Below are 20,061 nucleotides of genomic sequence, written 5' to 3'. Positions count from 1 at the left end.
GCCAGGGCAGAGCCGCAGGCTTCCCAGCTCAGCTTCTGGGTTTGCAGCCATGCTGCAGTGCCGAAGAGCAGCGGCTGCAGACAGCCAAATTCAGGTGAAGGCACTGACAGTGGCAATTTTTGACTGGCTTCTCTGAAAAGCTGGATGTGGTTCCTTCTGCCTTTGCACTGCTTTTGTGGCTTATTCCTGAAAACACTTTTTTTCTGAATAAGCCATGAAAGCTTGTGAAGTCTGTATCTGAATACGTCTAATGAGAAGAAATAAAACCTAGAAAAGAGAGAGGGAGTTGCAGAGGCAGTCCTCAGTGGCATTCGTCTGTGAGTGATGATTATGTAGTTGCATCTAAAATGTATTTCCCACCCCCATTCAATTAACAAGTCAGTGTTTTAATGGACAGAACCGACAGCTGCAAAAATCCATCCCCCAGAGAGAGAGATTCCAGCACCTGAGAGCAGTCTGCAAAGCCTAGTGGTGCTGTTCCTCATTAGGAAGGAAGGAGAAATGTCCTCATGGGAGCATCCTACTGCTGTAAAGAGCTGCTTCCAGAGGATTGGGGTGGGAGGTAGGGGCTGAAAAGAGAATGAGTCTAAGTCCAGATCAGCAGCTCAGTTTTGCAAAGCAGTGATGCTCTAGTCTTCATCCAGTGAAGCCTGTGTTTAACTTTAAATACATAAAAATGGAAAGAAAGAAAATGGTATGTGTTTCTTTCCCCCTACCTTCTTCCCTTTTTTATACCACCTCAAAGGCTTATTTCATTCTAGAGCTATTGAATTCCCTTTCCTTGGGCATGTCCTTTCATTTCAGTTTCTAGACCAAATGCAGGATACATTGTAAAAATACATATACAAATAGATACAAATGCAGGGCATATCTGGTACTGCGTACAGGAGAGTTCTCAGACTTTTTAGGCAAGTCTCTCTTCAGGTATGGCTCTAGGAACTCTAAGCAGGAAGATGCATTTCACCACATAACTTGAATTTATAAATGTCATCCATCTTGCAAAGATGCTGCTGTAAGAGTATATGCATCAACAGCAGATGGGTGTGTCCATCCAGGAGTACCCCCATGTGGGGTTTTCATAGAGCTCTGAGACCACTTCTAACTAGAGACTGACTCAACAGAATGTCTTCACAAAGAACATCGCCAAACAGAGAAGTGCTGGAATTTCTTGCACACGCAAAGGGCGACTGTGAGATGTGGGAGAGGTCCGAGCACTGAGGGTGCTGGTAGCGACCCTGCTGCAGTTTCTTTGTAGGGTTTGTGACATCTGGCCTCAGTTCCCTCCAGCCTTTTCAACTGAATGGGTGCAGGGATCTGGCTGAGAGCCCCACTTCAGTCCAAAGTCATCTGTAAAAGCCAGATGTTTGCCTTTGTAACCACTATTGAATCTTGTCCCCCCAGCTCATGATCCAGCTCATGATCCACTCTGTGAGGGTGGAACATGAGAGTTAATCAAGCTATTTCAACTTCTTTGTCAGAAACAGTGCCGATCAAATGTGTTTCTATCAACAGCTGCCTTTTTTAATTACACAGAGAAAACATGAGAGGGATAGTATGCACTGCAGTATGGGATTGTAATGATCTGAGAGGTTGCAATGGCTTTCAGGCTGAGAAAAAGTGCAAGAGAGAGATGCTGAAGTGGTACCAGTAATGCAAGTGCTACAGCAGAGTCCATTACAGATAAGTAAAAGCAGCGCTTCAGCAAATGAATATTTTCAAGGGTACCAAATAGTTCCTGCCATAGGTTGAACTGTGTTCTGCTATGTTGGAGTATGCATTAAGCCTGGGAGCAAAGAATTATTTTGTCTGACCATATCTTGGATGTTTGTTTAAAGCCTTTTTCACCTCCTGCTGTAGAAATGGTGAACTGTTGATGAGAAAAAAGGACCTGATTTGATAACACTGTTCCAGCTACCGGTTGTTGCTACCGGTGGGATCCACCAATACATAGGTAGAAAATGTGTTGGTTTTCCCGACCAGGGCAGGTTTTGACATGTGTATGAAACTGCCTCATGGATATGTTTCTCAGATGTCATGGGCAAATACCTTGTGAATAGCTTTCTGTACAAGTTGAAGAAACATGCAGGTATTTGGGACAACAGAGACATCGTAGTCACAGTATAACATTAGTGCATTAGAAAGGGGACTTATTAAAATAGGGTTTAGACCTTTTCCATCATCACTGTTTCTATAGGGCATTTTCATGGTGTGTGTATATATATATATATATATATATATAAGCTTGAACCATAGACAGAGCATTCTCTGTTCTACTAGGAGACAGAAAATTGGCATAAGCTAGGATTTTCCTGATGTCTTTTTACAGTAGCACCATTAGGAATGATGCTGTATCTGCCAGATGGTCCAAAATCACTTCCTTTTTGTTGGAAGAGGGAGCACAGCTCATTCTTCTAGGTCAGCTCCAAAAGTGTTCAGTTTCTCCTCTTTCGACAGTCTGGTCTGTTGGGATCCCACTGAAATGGGGAGGTGGGGTGGGTGGGTGGGTGGGGGTGGTGTCTGTCCCCCAGGCCTGGGCACGTCCTGCAGATCACACTGCAGGTGACTACCAATGATCTTGCAGTAGGCACTGTGCAGCCTGCAGCTGAATTGCGAGTTGAACATGGAGCTGCAGGCTCTTGTTGGTTTTCCACCTTAAAACTAGTCAAATTTACATTTTTAAATTGGGGGCTATAGTAGCAAATCCTAGCTCCTAGCTTAAAATTTAGAGGCAGGCATTGTGACCAGTACAGAGATGCAGAGAAAGCATGGACAAATGAAACTGGAAAATATCACTAGCTTGTAGTGCATTGAAATAATATCTGTGTTCATATGGTAAATGATCTCAAAATGTGTTGTCATGTAGTGCTGCTCAGTGAAAGGTTTCAGATTGCTTTGTAGAGGAGAGCAGAAACATAGTTTTACACATAAAGAAATTGATGCTCAAAGAAGGGAAATGATTTATCTGAAGTCACCCACTTGGTCAGTGGCAGATCTGAGGGCAGAGTCTTTTCATCTGAGAATTTTCCCTTTTCTAAAGACTGCCCTCTGCAAACATAGAAATGTTAATCATGTAACAGCTTCACAGAGACTGAAATTTATCTCCTAAAGTCAGCTCTGGGAAGTCCCTTGCCAGACTTCACACCATGATTGATCCGTGGTTCTTGACATGCCCTTACTTCTAGTATGTGGGTAAGGGGACTCCTCATTTCTGACAAAGCTTGTGGGTTTTTTGTGAATCAGTCTTCAAATAAAGTGTTGTCTAGTTCTTGTGCTACTCAGTATAGTGATGAGCTTCAGCTCCAGCACAGAGGTTGTGTCTATAAGATAAAGGAAAAACAGCCTGATGCTTGACTTACATGCATGGAGTAATTGACTTACATCTTGTGCCTGTCTCACAGGCAGCTGGTGCAAGTGTGTGTAACAGTGAGTTAGTTATTCAGGTGGCTCTGGTCCCGCAAGGTCCTTTGTCCATGGATGGATGAAGTGCAATGTGATTGCACGCTCAAAAATAAATTTAAAATGTAAACTTGAAGGCTAAGAACTGTTTTGTCTCTATAAATTTGTTATGAGGTGGGTTCTGTAGTAACTACTAAGCAACTTAATTTTTTGCTTTAATCTCTCTGTGCAGGACACCAGCCATGATTGGATGCTCGTTTGTAGTGGACCGAGAGTATTTTGGTGAGATTGGCTTGCTTGACCCTGGTATGGAGGTCTATGGAGGAGAAAACATTGAATTAGGCATGAGGGTGAGTAATAAAGAAGAGACTTTGTGCCATGTCCATTCGCAAAGAAAGACGGGGAGCCTGTGGCCCAACAGAATTGCTGTCTGAGTGATAGGCTATTACACTGAAGTAATTGATATTGCAACACTATCTGGAACTGACAGCCCCAGTAAATGAATATTCCTGGCCTTACTGGCCTTGAGAGAACTGATAGCAGTCAGAAATATGGTTTATTGGTTCATTCTGTCAGTCTCTGGACACAATGAGACAGATTTTCCCCTTTCCTAGTAGTTCTGCTTGTGCAAACAGCTTCACTAAGTCTCCATGTGCTCCTTGCACCAAGATGACGGTGAGTGCTTGTTGCCTGGCAAATGCAGTACCAACAGAAAGCTGAGGCCAGGCTGGTAGAAGTCAATTTTAAGTTCTGCGTACCATGCACGATGAATGTTGTGGTATTTTAAAACTTTAGGGGTCCTCCTTATAGTATAAGAACTACAGTGTACAGGTATTCAATCCTGACAGATAGGTCAGTGCAAAGTGTAGACAGGTGACTTTGGGACAGCATCAGTCCACCCTGTACTTCTAGACCTATAGGAGGTTTGATTTTGGTGATCCTTTGCCCTTGTTTTCAGGGTGGTGTTTCCCAGCAAGTCCTTCTGAAGCCCAAGGAACATGTCTTTGCTTATCACTTGAAAATTAGGCCACTTAATGTTGCATGAACACAGTTTCCTCATTATAAAGCTGACTGTTTAATTATTTTCCCCTTACTCCTTATTCCCTGCGTCCTAGTAACACGTCCCTGGTGCATGTAATGCACTCATTAAAGCATATATTCTGCTCATGGTGAAACACTGAAGATCAAATTAGTCCATTCTTTATCTGACTCTTTTTTTCTAAAATGGCTACAAACTGCTTCACACCAGTGGGCTGAGGAAGAAGGTCATTGCAGCAAGAGTTTATTTTCACATATGGGTGTTTATTTATTATTCCAGCATCGCGAGAGGGATAAGGTTTGTAATGGGACTGTGTGAATACACTGCTTATACTTTAAGGTTCAGAATTCACATAGGGGACAGAAAAACTGCTACCACAAATCATCCAATTTTCCTTAAGAGGGTCAGGCTATTACCAGGATTGTGTGAGCTTTCCTTTATCATTGTGCAGGGCTTTGAGCTGTTTGAAACTTTTTCCACATGGCTGCTCCCAGAATAGATTGAATGCTCTGGCAAAACTCTGGCGTAGCTGATGAATAAGCCTCCTAAGAAATCTGAAAGCTGTCGCTCTTCCTTAGATGAGAAGAACTTGCTGAGTATGATTAGGGCTCCTGGTAAACAGAGGCAAAGGTTTTAATAGGATTATGAAATGGCACTTGCTTGAAGAGACAAGGATTTGAAGTGAGCAAGGACAGGTTTTCAGGGGTAGAGAACCTGTTAAAGCCTGCGGAAGCCTGGGATCCAGAAACCAGCTCTCATTCTTTGGGTTTTGGGTGTTTGGGAGGGGTGTGTGTGTGTGTTTTGTTTGGGGTTTTTTGCCCTGTAAAGAATAATTAACCCTACTGTTTGAAAAAGGCTTTATGAAAGTACAGGCATATGAGTGATTTCACTCTGCAATAAGCTGTATGCCCATAGCACAGATCTGTTACTCTCTGTTTTCAGCCCGGATCTAGCACGGTAAGTAATACAAAGTGTCTGCCTCCTAATTTGCAACTCCTACATGTGATCCCCTCCTGTGTGTCTTTCAGAGCTGTCAGAAACTAACAGGGTGAAAATGCGCAGGAACCTTCTCCCTTCCCTCTAGGATATTTATAAAATCATTGTGAATTTACAAAGTTGGTTTTTAAACTCCAGAATCTCAAAATAAGTTGCAAAAATCACTCCTTTCCCAAGGCGTGGTGCACTGACCCATGTGAGGGTATTTGGCATATCCCCCACACCTGCACAGAGGGATGCTGTTGCCCATGTATGACTCTGCTTGTGTGGATCAATGGAAGACAGAAAAAGGAAGGAAGAAATGATTGAATAAGTAAAGAGCAAGAAATAATATAATAATAAATAATAAATTTGTGGGGAAGTGGCATTTGGCTGAAGACAGTCCCTATTTAAAATAGCTGTAACAATAATCCTTTGAAGTTTTTGCAAACTATTATCATGTTACTGTTAAAAGAAAAGGAATTAGGCTTGGAGTGTCTGAATTAGATTACATTGCATCTAATCAACCTTCATTTAAGTTGTTTTAATAACATGAAATAGCGAAAGTCAGTGAAACAAATTAGCTGATTTGGGAGGATACTGTTTGATAACCCAGCTAATCCCCCTTAAATCTATTCTTTATTAAAAAAAAAAAAACACAACAAAACCACATCATCTTGGATATTCCACTATTGGCTTTTCCTTTTTCTAAATTCCATAGTTGGAAATGTTTAAATAATTAACCAGAGTGATCTTCAGTATAAACTGACTGGGGCTACCACATCTATTGAAAATGTTTAGGGCTCTGCAGCTCTTTTTGTAAACTCTCTTTTTGTATAAACTTGCATATTGGTTAGAGCTGAGACATTATCCTAGCAGAGTAGCCTTGCAGCAAAGCCAATGTCTGTTTGCCAAGCTAGGGAGATTCTGGTTTGGTTGAGAAAAAGCACCAGCTGTTCTGGGAAATGGAAGAGAGATGGACATGATTGCAGGCTTGTGATAGTAAAGAAAAAGATGGACACTTACATAATGTCATCTTGTTCTTTGTTTTTCAAAGATGACAGTTTCACCACAAGATGGATAAACACAGGACTGAATTCTGTAATGGATAAATGGTGCTATTCAATGAGTGTTCACCAACCAGCTACTGAAGCTGATGGGAATTGTCTGCGAGCACCTAAAAGCTGATTTTGGCCAGGAATTTACAAAGTCAGATGGTAGCTGGCTCCTGTGTGGATGAGGTACCCTTCACAAGGACGGTGAGCTTGGCTTGTCAGCTGTGTTCAGGCAAGCACCAGACCGCTGCTCTGCCTCCTTGTACCCACGTGGAGCCCAGGGGCAGTAGGTAGCCCAGGTTCCATTTCAGCTGCGCTTCAGCTGTCCCTTTCCCAACCTGAAGGCAGAAATAAAGAAAAATAATGGTACTTTCTCCTGCAGCAAAGCTGTGAATGTGCCTGTACTTGAAGAAGACACACTAAACTCGGGGTAGATCGTGTTCATATCTGCTGCTCCTGGACATCAAATGGTCTCTCTGACCTGTAGTACAGAGAGATAACCCAACAGTAAGAGAAATTCAAGCAGTGCTTGAATGTAAAGGAAGATGGAGCCTTTTAAGTGAGACCCTGTAAAAAACTGCATGGTTTGCAGTTGTCATGTAAATTCCCTTCCTAGTGGGAGCTACAGACACACTTAATTATTTAGAAAGGGAGCCCATAAACATTAAAAGCCTAGTTTATGATTTGACCTAATACAAGCAGTTTATGATGCATCTTTCTGTAGCAAGTCATTAATCATTGCACTTAGATCTCTCTCTTCCTCTGGTGCTCCAGTGATAAGGTGAATGAATTGCTGTTCTTCTTATTTTGTACCTATCAACTCTAACAGTGGGTGGGAAGAGCTCAAGCATTTATTTTAAAGGATGGTCTAGTACAAATTATATTCTGCTTCCACCGTAAAGAATCCAAACTAATTAAATAAAAAATATGTTGCCATATTGACAAGTGAAAGCAAAACCTTTTCATTTTTATGGCCAGCGTCAACTGGCCATATTCTTTATTCTCGATAGCACTGTGATGTACTTCAAAGGAGGGAATCTGCATCAGCTGGTGAATTCTTAGAGGTGCTAACTCAGAGATTTGGGAGAAAAAAACAACCAACACACACAACGCACAACTGCCCCCCCAAACTAATGACTTACCCAATATGAGATATCTTAAATAAACCTACTGTTTAAGAGGTCCTGGCCAGAGAAATAGATTAGAGATGTCCCTAGGTACCAGTGTAACAAATTAACTCTATTGTGAATTCAAGTGATGGCTTAGTTCTGCAGCATAGCTTAGCTGGATGCTTCAGGTTAGTTGTGAGCTCAGCTCCTGCAGATGTGTCACAGGTAACTTGGGCCGCTTCTGGCACCCGGCAGTGGCACGGTCCTGGGAACATACAGTTCATTGTGATTGAAAAGAACTGTCTGAAAACAGGATAAAAGCTCAGATCATTTGCGCGCTCTGCTGTTGTGATTACAATGCTAATGGTGGGCAAGCTGCCTAGCTGAAATCAAGCGTGGGTTCTGTATATAGAAATGCAATTCCACCTCTGGGCTTTGCAGGAATACTGTGTGTACTGTAAAAAAATCATGATGCAGATTCACTGAAATCTCTTTGTGAGGAAATAAAACTCATTATGTAATGGACTTTTACACACAAGTAAATCATTAGACTTTCCAAACTTAAGCTATGTGGCCCAGCTTTACTTTCTTTAAATCAGATGAACTACATCTTCTCTGAACAGAAATGCTAATGGTAGATTGTCAAGCAGTGAATTCTTGACCTGATTTTATTCCCTTTTGCTAAGGAGATTTAGATTCCTTTGAGCAGTCAGTGGTTTAAATGCAGATTCTAGGCTGGTATGCTGTAATAAAAATGTCACAAGGTTTATGTATAGCAAACTTTAATTCTGATTCTGGACAGTGCTTTTTACCCAGTGTGATTCATGAGACCAAGCCCCTAGTCTTAGAGCTAAGAGGTAAGTAGGAACTCTGTTCTGGAGATTTTCTCAAAATGTCAGGGTGTTTTTTCCACATGCTGTGGTAAAATACAAGTGAAAATTGTCCAAAAATACAGGTTAATCAAAATGTCTTATTCCAGTAAGTTCAAAAATACTTCCTATTTATTTTGCCCTTTCCCAAGCTGTAATTTTTAGTATAAATTAGTTCAGTTTCAAATGGAAAGTTTAAAAGAAAGCCTTTCAGTTTGAAGATATTTAATCATTTAAATGATGTTAACAAAAATTCAAAATTGCTGGCATCTGAAAATGTAGTGCACTCTTTTCTTAGACTTGCCTGTTCACACTGCAGTGCAATAAATCAGCATTTCCAGCATGAGGTTAAATGCTATTAAAATGCTATTTCTGACCAGTTCTGCTTAAGCAAACTTCTACCAGTTCTGCACTGCCTAAGCAAAATCCTAATACGTGATGTAATCTACTGTTATTGGAAGTTGCCCTGTTGCATAGGTTGCAAAGATCTCTGTGATAAATTCCCTGGATCTCACCCTCCAGTTAAACTGTGTAAGTAAAGGTGTTCTCTTTTCCTTCTCCAGTTCAACTTAGCATTTTTATAGGCATTTCCTACGGTAAAAGAATGTTAAGCTTGTAAAGTCAAGCATTAAGAAATCATGAAAGGATTGAGTTCATAGTGCCTGGATTACATTAATTCGCAGCTCCTTTCCCTCTTCAAAATAGGGATTGGAATAGCCTTTTCTGTGGTGATGTGCATATATGATGAGCCAGGTCCTCTGCCCATCTAAATGTGCAGCATCTTTTAATTCCAGCTGAGTTTCATTGATTCAAACAGGATGAGATTAGGCTTGACATTTGTATATAGCAATAATGCATTCTGTCTGGAAAAGGAGACAGGCTGACTTAGTTGTCAGTGAAGATGCTCATGCAGGCATTAAATCCCAGGCTGCTGATGTCACCACAAATCACCACTGTCCCATTGCCGAAGCGTGCAACTGCCAGTCCCAACGGGCTACGCGGGGCAACAACTGTATTAACAACCCGGAGAAAGCTGTTAGCAGCCCGGGTTACTCTGTGGTTATATCCTCCCCATAACTGGTGCTCGTGCCTCCGTGCAGTGAACCAAAGAGATGCAGTGCTGTCAGCAAACAAGAAACCATGAAAAAAGCAGATGAGGACAGGCTGAATTCCAGTGTGACAGCCAGCGCCTGGTGCCAGGTTTCAAATGTCTGACAACAACCACGTTTCAAACTGGAAGATTTTCCGTGTAAATGGTCTTCCCGCACATGAAAGAGAAGAATGTGAAAACAGTGTAAAGCAAAGCCGAAGACCTAAAAGATGGCCCTTGGCCTGTTTCGACTAAGAGTGCTTGGGTTTTTCCTCTGACCAGATTATTTATATAGTCTCATTTGTACTCTAAGTGGGATGCATGATCTTGTATCTGGGGAGACAATCCAACTCCCTACCTGTCTGCAATTTCTTTGAACCACAGTGTGCTTTTTTCCCTTATTTTTTCTTTTCTTTCTTTTTTTTTTTTTATTGATGATAACTGTAACCTTGAATGGAAAACAATGTTTTCATCAGAACATAGCGCAATGGTGCCCTAGCATGAAATTGCCAGCAAACTACAGGACTAGAGCTTGTGAATACCGTTAAAAAACACTCTCTAAAGTGGGAGCATTGGAAATAGCTCACAAAAGAGCATCTGGCCATTTGGCTTCAATATCACATCATGCTCCATCGAGTGTAACATTTTATGTTACAAACTCTTTCATGTACTAGGACATTATAAAAGCCAAGGCTAGAAATTTCAGAAAGAGATCAACAGTGAAAGAACTAAGGAAAGGAAATGCTTCCTTAGTCTTTGCTGCTTTTTTCTCAGTCACTTTCTTGCAGATTTAATCTAAATCTGACACAGGTTCCTCTGCAGTGGTGTGAACTGAATGAGAGAGAGGGGAAAAATGCCGAGAAGTTGAGCATGCTAATTGTGTTGAGATTGAAATAGGTTTCACTTGCCTAATGAGGAGACTCAACCAAAAGCCTAGAGATGAGCTACAGCTGGTCAGAAACTTTCTGATATAACATATTTTCTATTACAAAATAACAGTTCATCCAGAACTCCAAATGTTCTGTAGAACTCTAAATTTTGATGCTGATTACTGGAAGCCTGGCTTGGGCTGTTGCATGCCCAGCTGTTAGTCCTTAGTCAGCTCCCAGCACACCTGGCAAAAGGTTTCTTGGAGATTTTTGGAACCATTTTGATTCTTTTTCAGAACCCTTTTAAAAAAAAAGTTATCAGTGCTGTGGAAAACATCATTCTTCCACTTGAAAAATGAAATGCAGAAGTGTTTCAGGATACCAGCTGTTTCCAGAGCAGGGAGATGCCCATTTTCTAATTGACCTTTTGATTAATTCCCCAGGTGGTTCTTGTTTGTCTGGTGATGAGAGGTTTAATCTGACCCTCCAGGAAACATAGAGAGCTCTTAGGATGGCAAGAGTCCTTTCAGCTGGAGCAAAGTCTTGGTTTGGGTTTGTGTCCTGAGGGGAGGTTCCTGACCCAGACCAGCAGCCGGGACGTGAGACCTGCAGCCCAGACTGCTTGCTGTGGCTAGGACTCCTACATGTGGCAGTGTTGCTGGAGGATTTTCCCAGGTACCATCCTCCAGGCAAACCATGTCATTTGGGAAAATATGCTTCAGCCTTGGAGGTGAGTTGTCAGATTTATAGGATCCTCCAGCCTTGAGCACAGGGTCTGGAGGTGGTATTGTAGGTGTTGAAATGTATAACTTGTGATCTGTTGCTGAGGTGTTACCCTTGTAGGAAAATTCAAGTTGCTGTTATTTATGATGTTAAACAGAGGCATATAAATCCTTACTGCTGGTAGGCAAAGCATTCGTGTCGTGTGTGCATGAGGAAAACAGCTGATCTTTGATGAGTTGTGGGTTTGGAGGGGGAAAGCGTTACGGGATTTAGGTTAGTTTGGCTTTGTTTTAATTCTGCCTAGAAAACTTTGGGAGGTAATGTGATGTTTTTTACTGTCTGCTAAAGAAATGTCTGACTGGCTAGTAATTATCCTTGCAATAGCGTTGCCTGAATAGAGTGAAGCATGTTGAGCTGACCTGTGTGACAGATACTTCTGAGCTGAGGAGCAGGAGCAGAGAAGGAATAATGCACGTACTTGTGTTGTTGAATAGAAGTTTGCTCCTCGGTGCCAAAAAATTATAACATTATCTGTTTTCTGGGTAATACACAAAAAAGAAGCAACTTAACACTGTGCACGAAGCAGACAAACTACTTTCTGTTGAAGGCAGCAGATTAGCCACCAGTGAGAAATTTCTAATGCAAAACTTTGGTAGATTTGGTTTTACTGTCTTGCTTAGCGCAATGGGAATATTCCCAACAAAGGCACCTCTGGACAAGGCAGCTGTGTTGTGTAGCAGGCCAAGGACTTGACTGGGGAATACTTACCAGTTGCATGATCTTGAGGAGTCTGTTTCCTACCCTTTCTATTCAATCTGCCCATCCACAAGTAGCAGTGATGATGGTAACTGTATAGTGGGCAAAACAGCACAGGGAACGAACGGTAGAGTTGTCATCTCTACAGTGGCAGAAAATGTCCTCTGAAAGCAGTGCATTTGCTTTGCAGTTACCATTTCAGAATGGCACTACTGGGCAGGCATCTTGCAGGAAGGTGGCAGGGAGAGACAGTCTCTCCCCCAGATTGCTCACAGAGGAATGAAGCCCAGCACAGGGGGGCTGGCATGGGGCACAGAGCAGGGAAACAGATCCCTGTTCAGCTGAGCACAGAGAGTGCACACGTGTGAGTGTCTGCGAGTGTGATGGCAGTCCTTGGCTTGGAGTCAAATCAGCAAAGCAGGCAAGTTCATCTGTTGCCACCTAATCTTCCTTCTGCAAGTAAACCCTAAAATATTTTCCCCAGCTTCCTTCAGTTTTATGATCTCTTCCTTTTTGGTACTGGTGGCAGTGAGCATTTGCTTGCAGCCGTTTTGTAGGAGGATACCAGTCATGGATTGTCCAAACAAAAAAAACTTGCTCATCATTGTGCTCAGAGGCACATCATTTCCTACAATCTGGTGTCCTTTAAAAGCTTTGGGGGAACATTTCATGACAGTATTTTGGGACATGATGCGTGCAGTAATGTACCTTTAGATCATGTTTGCTACCAGGATTTGGGACCTTGATGATTGTTCTGTACCTGTTTTCATCTTTATTGTGGAGCTGAATTCCTGCTTTATTCCTGCACAAATTAAGTCATTTCAGTAGACAAGGAAGGAAATGGGGGGAAAAAATTCCAATAAAATATTTAAAGTCTTCCTTTAAAAGTTCCAAGATTCTTTCTCAAATCTTGTTTCGTACATAGGAAAAATAAGGAAACAGGTTGGCTGGAACGTTTTATTAGCACATTTATTGTAACTTACATAGCTCCTTGTGTAGTTTCACTGCTTGCATACTGCATCTGGTCTAGATCCATACAGATTACCTTGCATCCCCATAGGTCACTGTTTCTTTTCCATCAGATTAGATTGCATGGCAATATTAGGCATATATATATAACATGCACAAATGCATTGGTCAAAATGCCAGTTGCTTTTCATTGGTAGCTTTGTTCCAACGTAATGGAAAGGTGTTAGCTATTTAAAAGAAATGAAAAATGAACACCAAATGGCATATCTGTAATTTCTATTGTATTCCAAGCTTGGAAAAGCAGAACTCACTGAAAAATCATATTTAGTATAACATACAGGATTTATAGTGTAGAAAAGCAGCCAAGAAGAATCCAGAGGTGCATCAAAATAAGTCTGCAAAATCTGTGTTGGGTGCAACTGCAAAGTGTTTTGACTGTAATAAAATAATCTATATGCATGTTTCAGTAAAACTAGCTGCATTACTTCTACCTAGAATGCCACTTAGATGTCCTCTGTGTCTCTAATAGCATGTAATCTACACAAATATCTTCCTGTCAGCAGAAACCCAAACAATTTGGTACCTTCAGCGTGTCCCGCCCGTAGTTCCTAGCATGCTCTGGGGGAGCAGGTAAATGAGCATGCCTCCATTTAACAAGGGGAAAGTGAGGCAGAAGGCTCTAACAATGTCCTCGCAGGACGTTTTGAGAGTCATTAAGTAGCAGAGCCCAGGCTGAAACTATTTTAAATAGACTATTGTATGTCCCTGCTAATTGTTCTGAATTCAAAGCCTGAAGTGATCCCTGGAGGTTACAGCACACACATGAGTTAGAGGAACCATGCTTAAAATGCCTGTGTTCCTTTAGGGCATGGCTGAGTGGGGAGAGGACAAGGCTGATGGGCTCCAGGAGGAACAAGCCAGTTCTAAAGCCCGTTCCTGAGTGGGAGTGTGAGAGCACGTTCAAAGTGGTTCTCTTGAGTTCTATGATTCTGGTTCCTGTTCCCAGCTGATCTGGCCATGTTGTGCTGGCGGTACGTGGTGGGTTGCCCGTATATCTTCTGCATTGCCCTTGGCGGCTGGGTCACTGGGCCCTCCGTGGGAGGGAAGGTGGTGGCTTCTGTCCCTGCCCCGCTGTGACTCACCATCAGTGCCCGCGCAGGGCCAGTCTGGCAGCGGTCCACGGAGGACAGCGTAGGGTGTCCTGCTGTGCTTCGATCCTTTCCCTCACCGTTTTTACCCTCGGCAAGGAATCCATTGACTGCTGAGCAGCTGTACTGCGGGAACATGCAGGCATGTGCTGCAGCAGTGCATGGGCTGGATCAGCTGGTGGGTCTGTGACCACTGTGGTGTTAACGGTGCCGTTTCCCTGCCTCTGTCAGTGGCTCAGCCTTTCCTGCTCGTGGTCTGAGCATTTGTTGCCCTGACATTGTGCCTTCAGCCCGGAAGTGCTGATCTGCCAGACCCAGTGAGCCTCAGAGAGCTGCTGACGAGTTCAGCTCCAGTTAGCTCCAGTTCAAGGTCAAATGGGACTTTAAAATACAAATAAATGTCAGGGTTCACTGGCACATCGATCTCAGTCTTTTTGATTACTGCCAGATCGCATGAATAAATTAGCCTTGACAGGTGCAATAAATTGTATAGGCTACTGATCTCAAACAGTAAATGTTAAAGAAGGACGTGGGAGGCCTGGAGGGGAAAGTACCCTCTGCAGATGCTTGTATTAAATGAGGTGAGTTTTGATACAGCAGTCTGGGGGTGATCTTCAGGCAGGAGGAGGCCTTTTGTTCATTTCAGATCCTGTGCCAAGCTGGGGCACGTCTCCTGCTGCAGCATTGATTTCCTTTGTCAGAAGGAGCTGGGGTGACCGTGCATACGGAGCGAGAGTGCTTTGGCCGCCTTTTCCACCAGCTGCCCTGCCTGTCCCGCGGGGCTGCCGAACAACTCGGCGCGGGCCTTCTGCTTCCCAGGGGTGAACACAGGCAAACAGGTCCCTAACTAAAATAAATCAAAAGTAGAGGGCATTGGAAGTAGCCCTGCCTGTGCTGTGATCCTACCCTGAACGCTGTCACGGGTCTGCATGTCAGATCTTTGCCGGGACTTCTTGCTTGGCAACAGCACAGACAGTCAGAGAAACCCGCCTGACTCCCAGTGCGTGCTCTTTTCTCTGTGATTCCGTGTAACATAACTGAGACTCTTCATTTCCCTCCTATGCATAAACATCAGCAATATCAACCACTGCTTAATTATTTCATTTTTTTTTAGATAAGGAATTGTTATCTTTTGTTGATTCCTAAACGAGCACGTGAGAAGAATTTGAGGATAGGGTGGGTTTTTTACTGATGCTATTTCATGTGTCTCTAAACTTTCAGTCGTCTTGAATGTAGAATCCAATATTACAATGCTGTGCAACATAAAACAAATCAGAAAACCAGACTTCTTGTCACAAACATGTAGACTTGCTCTTTTCCATGTACTCTTATCCCTTAATTAAGCATGCCCTCTTTCTGCAGCATCATATCATACATTCTGTCTTCCCATCTTGATAACTCATCTCTGTGTGTGTGTATATAGGTCTGTGTATACGTATTTATATGTATGTAAAGGTCATGGACTGCTGCTCATTTTGGGCCATTCCTCCTCTCAGGGCTTCTGTGAAATATTTGGATTTATGCCGAAACACTGAACTTCATAGTGTGGTTAATCAAAAATGCACAGTTTAAATACAGAAGCATTTTTTCTGCAAAAGCAGAAATGCATGGAAGTGCTATATTTTGTAGCAAATTAATTAAAAGAAGAAACTTTATTTTGGCTTCAATCAATTTTGCAAAATGAAAGCAGAACAGAATCTTTAAATTAGGTGGATTTAAAATTTTCATTGTGAATATTCTGCATAGCTCCAATTGTCTTTACTATAAATATGCAGCCATCACTGTTGCACATAAATGGTCCCATTAATATACATAATCAGTAGCATATGTATAATTTAAAAGGGACAATTAAATCCGTTGTTTATTTGCCAAACTGTTTGGGTGCTGTGATGAACTGACACATGCTCAATGTATGTGTAGTGTTAGGATGGAAGGGGTTACAAAAAAGGACTTTCACTTCTATAGAAATGCCTTCATATAGAAATAGGGTAATGTAAACAGAGTGAGAGAAGGCTGGGAAAGAGAAAGGGCTTTTCCTATTACAAGAGCTTCACCAGATGGGTGGTATCCACCACACACCGTGCATGTGATGAGGGTGTTAAGAACAGTAATGAGAAAACCAAGGTAAAATGGTGTTGAGAGAAAGGAGGGTCAGCCACAGCGCTGAGTTGTAGGAAGCAAATCTCCTAATAAGAAGGATTTTAAGAATGGTGTAGAAGCTCTTGAAAGATTAGCCAATGCAGGCAGGTGCCTCCAAGCCTCAGAATGTGTGGTTTTCTGATTACTGGAATTAAGGGGGGGGGGAGGGAAATATGTTTACAAAGCAGTTGGGAAGAGGATGAAGATTATATTTTGAAGGCCAGGAAAGTATTGTGCTAGATTTAGGAGTCAGGCAAGAAGCTGTTAAAGTAAATAGATAAGAGAAAAGCATTAGTATTTCTAGAACTGGGGCTGCTTGAACACGTGCCAGATGAAACGAGGAGGTATTTGCTCATAAGAGTCAAAGCATCTTCAGTCAAAAACGCTGCACAGGTTACTATGGATATTTTTTTGCATGCCTACAAAAGCGCTTCTTGGTGTTTCCACTCACAATGTCTGTTGTTTTCAAATCTTGTAAACATTAATTCTCAAATGGTAAACCTTTAAAGCTTCAGAGTAAGCCAAAAGATGAAACCTCAGGGACCTTTTTGTGCCGTACAGAGTACTATTGTGAGAATGGATTCACATGATAAATTACAGCTGTATGATTTGTAGATACTGCACTGCTCTTCTCCTTCCCCAGTAATCCACCTGTCCAAACAAAATGCCACTTTCTCAGTAAATTCAGATTTAACTTAATTTTTGCCTTCTGAAACATTTTGACAATTGTTGTTCTGTGGCATTTGGGACGAGGCTGGGACTGCAAATTTTACTGCAATCCAAAACAACAAAACAAATTTTTAGCATAGTGACAAATTCTTTAAAACATCCACAAAAAGAATACATCCTTACCCTCATTGCTGATGTGGTTTTTTTTCCTTACTCCTTTATAGTAAATGTAAAGAGATCAGAATTTATTACTTAAAAAAGGCACACCAGTCTGAAAATGGTTACATCCATCAAAGGAGGAACCAGACCAGGAAAGACAACTGAGTTTTTCTTTCAGCTTGCTTATTATCTACCTTGTACAGAAACTTGATCACCTAAACATTTCTTCCCATACAACAGAGACATTAATGATTAATGCATATCTGTTAGGTACATGATGATCCTCTATGGATTTTTATTAAAATACCACCTTCGGTAACTAATTCCTCTAAAGACCTGGGTCTAATTGCATCAGCCGACATATAGTTTATGTGATCAGGTGTCAGCTTTCTAATAGACACATGCAAAATCTGTCAGCTGTTTGTTCTTAAAGAACTACTTTGACCTAGCAATTAGAAATTGGCTAGATATAGTAAGTCTTGAAATTTTATTTAAAATTAGATTCCAAATTCCCAAGGCAAAATGCTCTTAAGCAGGAGCAATACCCCCAGAAAACAGCATGTGGGAATGGAAAATCGGAAAGCAAATCAGGTTGTTTTATACTCAACCACTTGTTACAAGGTATCACAGCCCTAAGTTCTAGCATTAATCCATGTTTGGAAAGATGTGCACTTGCTTTAAGATGTGCTATGTGTAGAGCTGGATATAGCACCCACCTCCAGAGCCATCGCTTTGAGAACAGGCTGTGGATCTTGAACGTCTTTCGTTGTTAGACTGAAATCTTACCTGGTGCCTGGAGTTCTGTCTTTGGGGTTCAGTGGGTCCAGCAACTGGCCAATAAGGCATTTATTTTCTCAGTCAACTGTGGTAAACTATTGTGTATTGAAATTATAGTTCAATATTATTCAAACTGCCTCCATCACCTTAGAAATTTTGTTAGCTGATTATTCAGTTCACTGTGTATGCTGCTTTCCCTTGTGTCGCCTCTCTTCGTGTCTGTGACGTGAATTACGAGGGGTGGAAAAAAGCATAGTCAGGCTTAATCTATAAAAAAGGGAAAATAAAATGCTTGATGGGGATCTTAAAAAAAAACAAAAAAACAAAAAAACCACACCAAAAAAAAACCCCAACTAAACCACCACCAAAAAACAACCACCAAAACTCTAGATGAGAAGCCATGGGAGAAGTGAGTGAGATAAGGCAAACAAGAAACAAGCATTTGGAGGTGGTGATTAACACAGGTAGCTGTGGGCTGTGAAATGTGGGCATTTTGCAAATAGCCAGAAGGCAGCTTAATGATCTCCAGGTCACTGTAATTAATAATTTTAGCAGAGAGGGATGCAGAATGGGACACATTGAACCAAGTTTTGACAGGCATGTCCTGAAAGAAGAGGACAGGTCTTGGTAGAGTCAGTTTTGAAAGCACCTATGGTTGTACTATCTGCTTCAAATGACCCTGACCTACCCCTGGAGGGCAAGGAGGTATGGATAACAGATCATGGAGCCAAGCCCTGAGTACTCTGCACTGAGCACCCAAAATGTTAGGCCAAACCCAGTATAAACTGAGTGAGTCCATTAACTGCTGTACCTTGCCATGCAAGCCACATAAGGGTTCTTCTGTCTTCTCCTTCTAAGGATGGATTTTTTTTTGTCAATGCATGTTGTTTCTAGAGTCATGCTGAGGTATTCTCTGGATTGCAGCAGAAGTGATGCTGCAATGGAGAGATGGGATGCTGCTTGATGCAAGCAAATGTTGATTTATTGTACACATCACGAGTTTATATATGTCTTCAAAAGCTGCGCGCTTTAAACAGATTGGTTCTTTAAGCTAAGCATTACATACTAGGCAATCACTGATTGGTGGTTAACTACAAACAAAGGACACTTTAAGTAAGTGTTTACAGTCACCAATTAACTGCAAGGTGTTACCTCTCCTTGGCCGATCCATCCCCCACTCCTCTGTGCTCTCTCAGCATGACTCATCATGTTAATTGTTATCTATTCACACTCCTTGTCCTCCCAGGGTTCGTGACCTACAAGCTCGAGCACATTCTCCTCAGTTAACTGATTGCCACGCATGGTCCTGATTTCCAGGCCCCCTCCTGCAAAGGGAGGTTTAGAAAGCAGAATTTGGACCCAGGTTTGTGCCATCCTGTGCTCGGCAGCAGCTCTTGGCATTGTACGTGCTTTCGTTTATGCAGGTTACTCACAGTTGTCTTCAGCAGGAAGCACAGCAAAAATAATGACTATGGAAAATGCGGTTCATTTTTCTTCTTCCTCATTAATCCGTATTCAGTACATCTTCAGGAGGATGTAGTGATGTGCAAATGTGGTATAAGTTACTTTCTGTCCCTTTCCATTCCCTCTGCCTGTTTTAATTAAACATAGCCTATATTGTCCATCTTACTGAAGCAACATTTCCTGTCATGTCAAATGTCAAAGGCAGTTTCTACATGAAAAAACAGCAAATTCCAGCACTTATTAAGATGTTTCTTAGACCTTCACACAAAACTCTTTTATTCTGCATACCTTGCGGGGCACTGATTTTTATTTTTTTTTAGCAAAGAAATCAGATAGGGAAGGATAGTGCAATCTAGCATTTTAAGTTTAAAGTTTAGCAATGAGTCAAGACACAGATAAAGAAAGAAACTGAGGCAAATGTGACAGCAAGAGAAAGGAGGAGTGATAATATGGTGACCTGGGTGAATTGCATTTCAAAAGGTAGTTTAAAGATCCTGTAATCTTTTCCTTAGCCCTTTGATGAGTAAAGACAGGGGAAAATTCTTTCTGTGGCATGAGCTGAATGTCCACACCCCCTGAGATATGACGAAAGTGCTGTGATTTTGCAAAACAGAAACCCCATATATAACAAACTGGGATCGATGAGCCTGCTAGAGATTGCATGCTAAATCTTTCAGCCTGCTGCATATTGACGTTAAATTGCAATATACAACAAAATGCCGTGCCCAACCCAGTCTGAAATGTGTCTGCACCTTCCTGGTGCGTGGGGTGAGCGTGGGGCGGACTTCTGCTCTAAGTGCAGAGAGGCATGGCAGCCACTGATTTTAATTTACTGTACATCTGAATGGCACTTAT

General features: G+C 41.9%; 1 protein-coding gene across 4 annotated transcripts in view; it reads left to right on the top strand.

Annotated features, from left to right (window-relative positions):
• Nucleotides 1–20,061, top strand: part of GALNT9 (polypeptide N-acetylgalactosaminyltransferase 9) — a 323,797-nt gene that overhangs the window by 240,369 nt on the left and 63,367 nt on the right. For all 4 annotated transcript variants that reach the window (XM_040602335.1, XM_040602327.1, XM_040602344.1 and 1 more), the window contains one exon: nt 3,629–3,746. In XM_040602335.1, coding sequence (XP_040458269.1) covers nt 3,629–3,746 — 118 coding nt within the window. The remainder of the gene's footprint in view (nt 1–3,628; nt 3,747–20,061) is intronic.

This window comes from Falco naumanni, chromosome 1 (genome assembly GCF_017639655.2).
Source record: "Falco naumanni isolate bFalNau1 chromosome 1, bFalNau1.pat, whole genome shotgun sequence".
NCBI classification, from domain to species: Eukaryota; Metazoa; Chordata; class Aves; order Falconiformes; family Falconidae; genus Falco; species Falco naumanni.
Note: the sequence above shows the minus strand (reverse complement) of the source record. Positions and strands in the feature narration are given on the sequence as shown.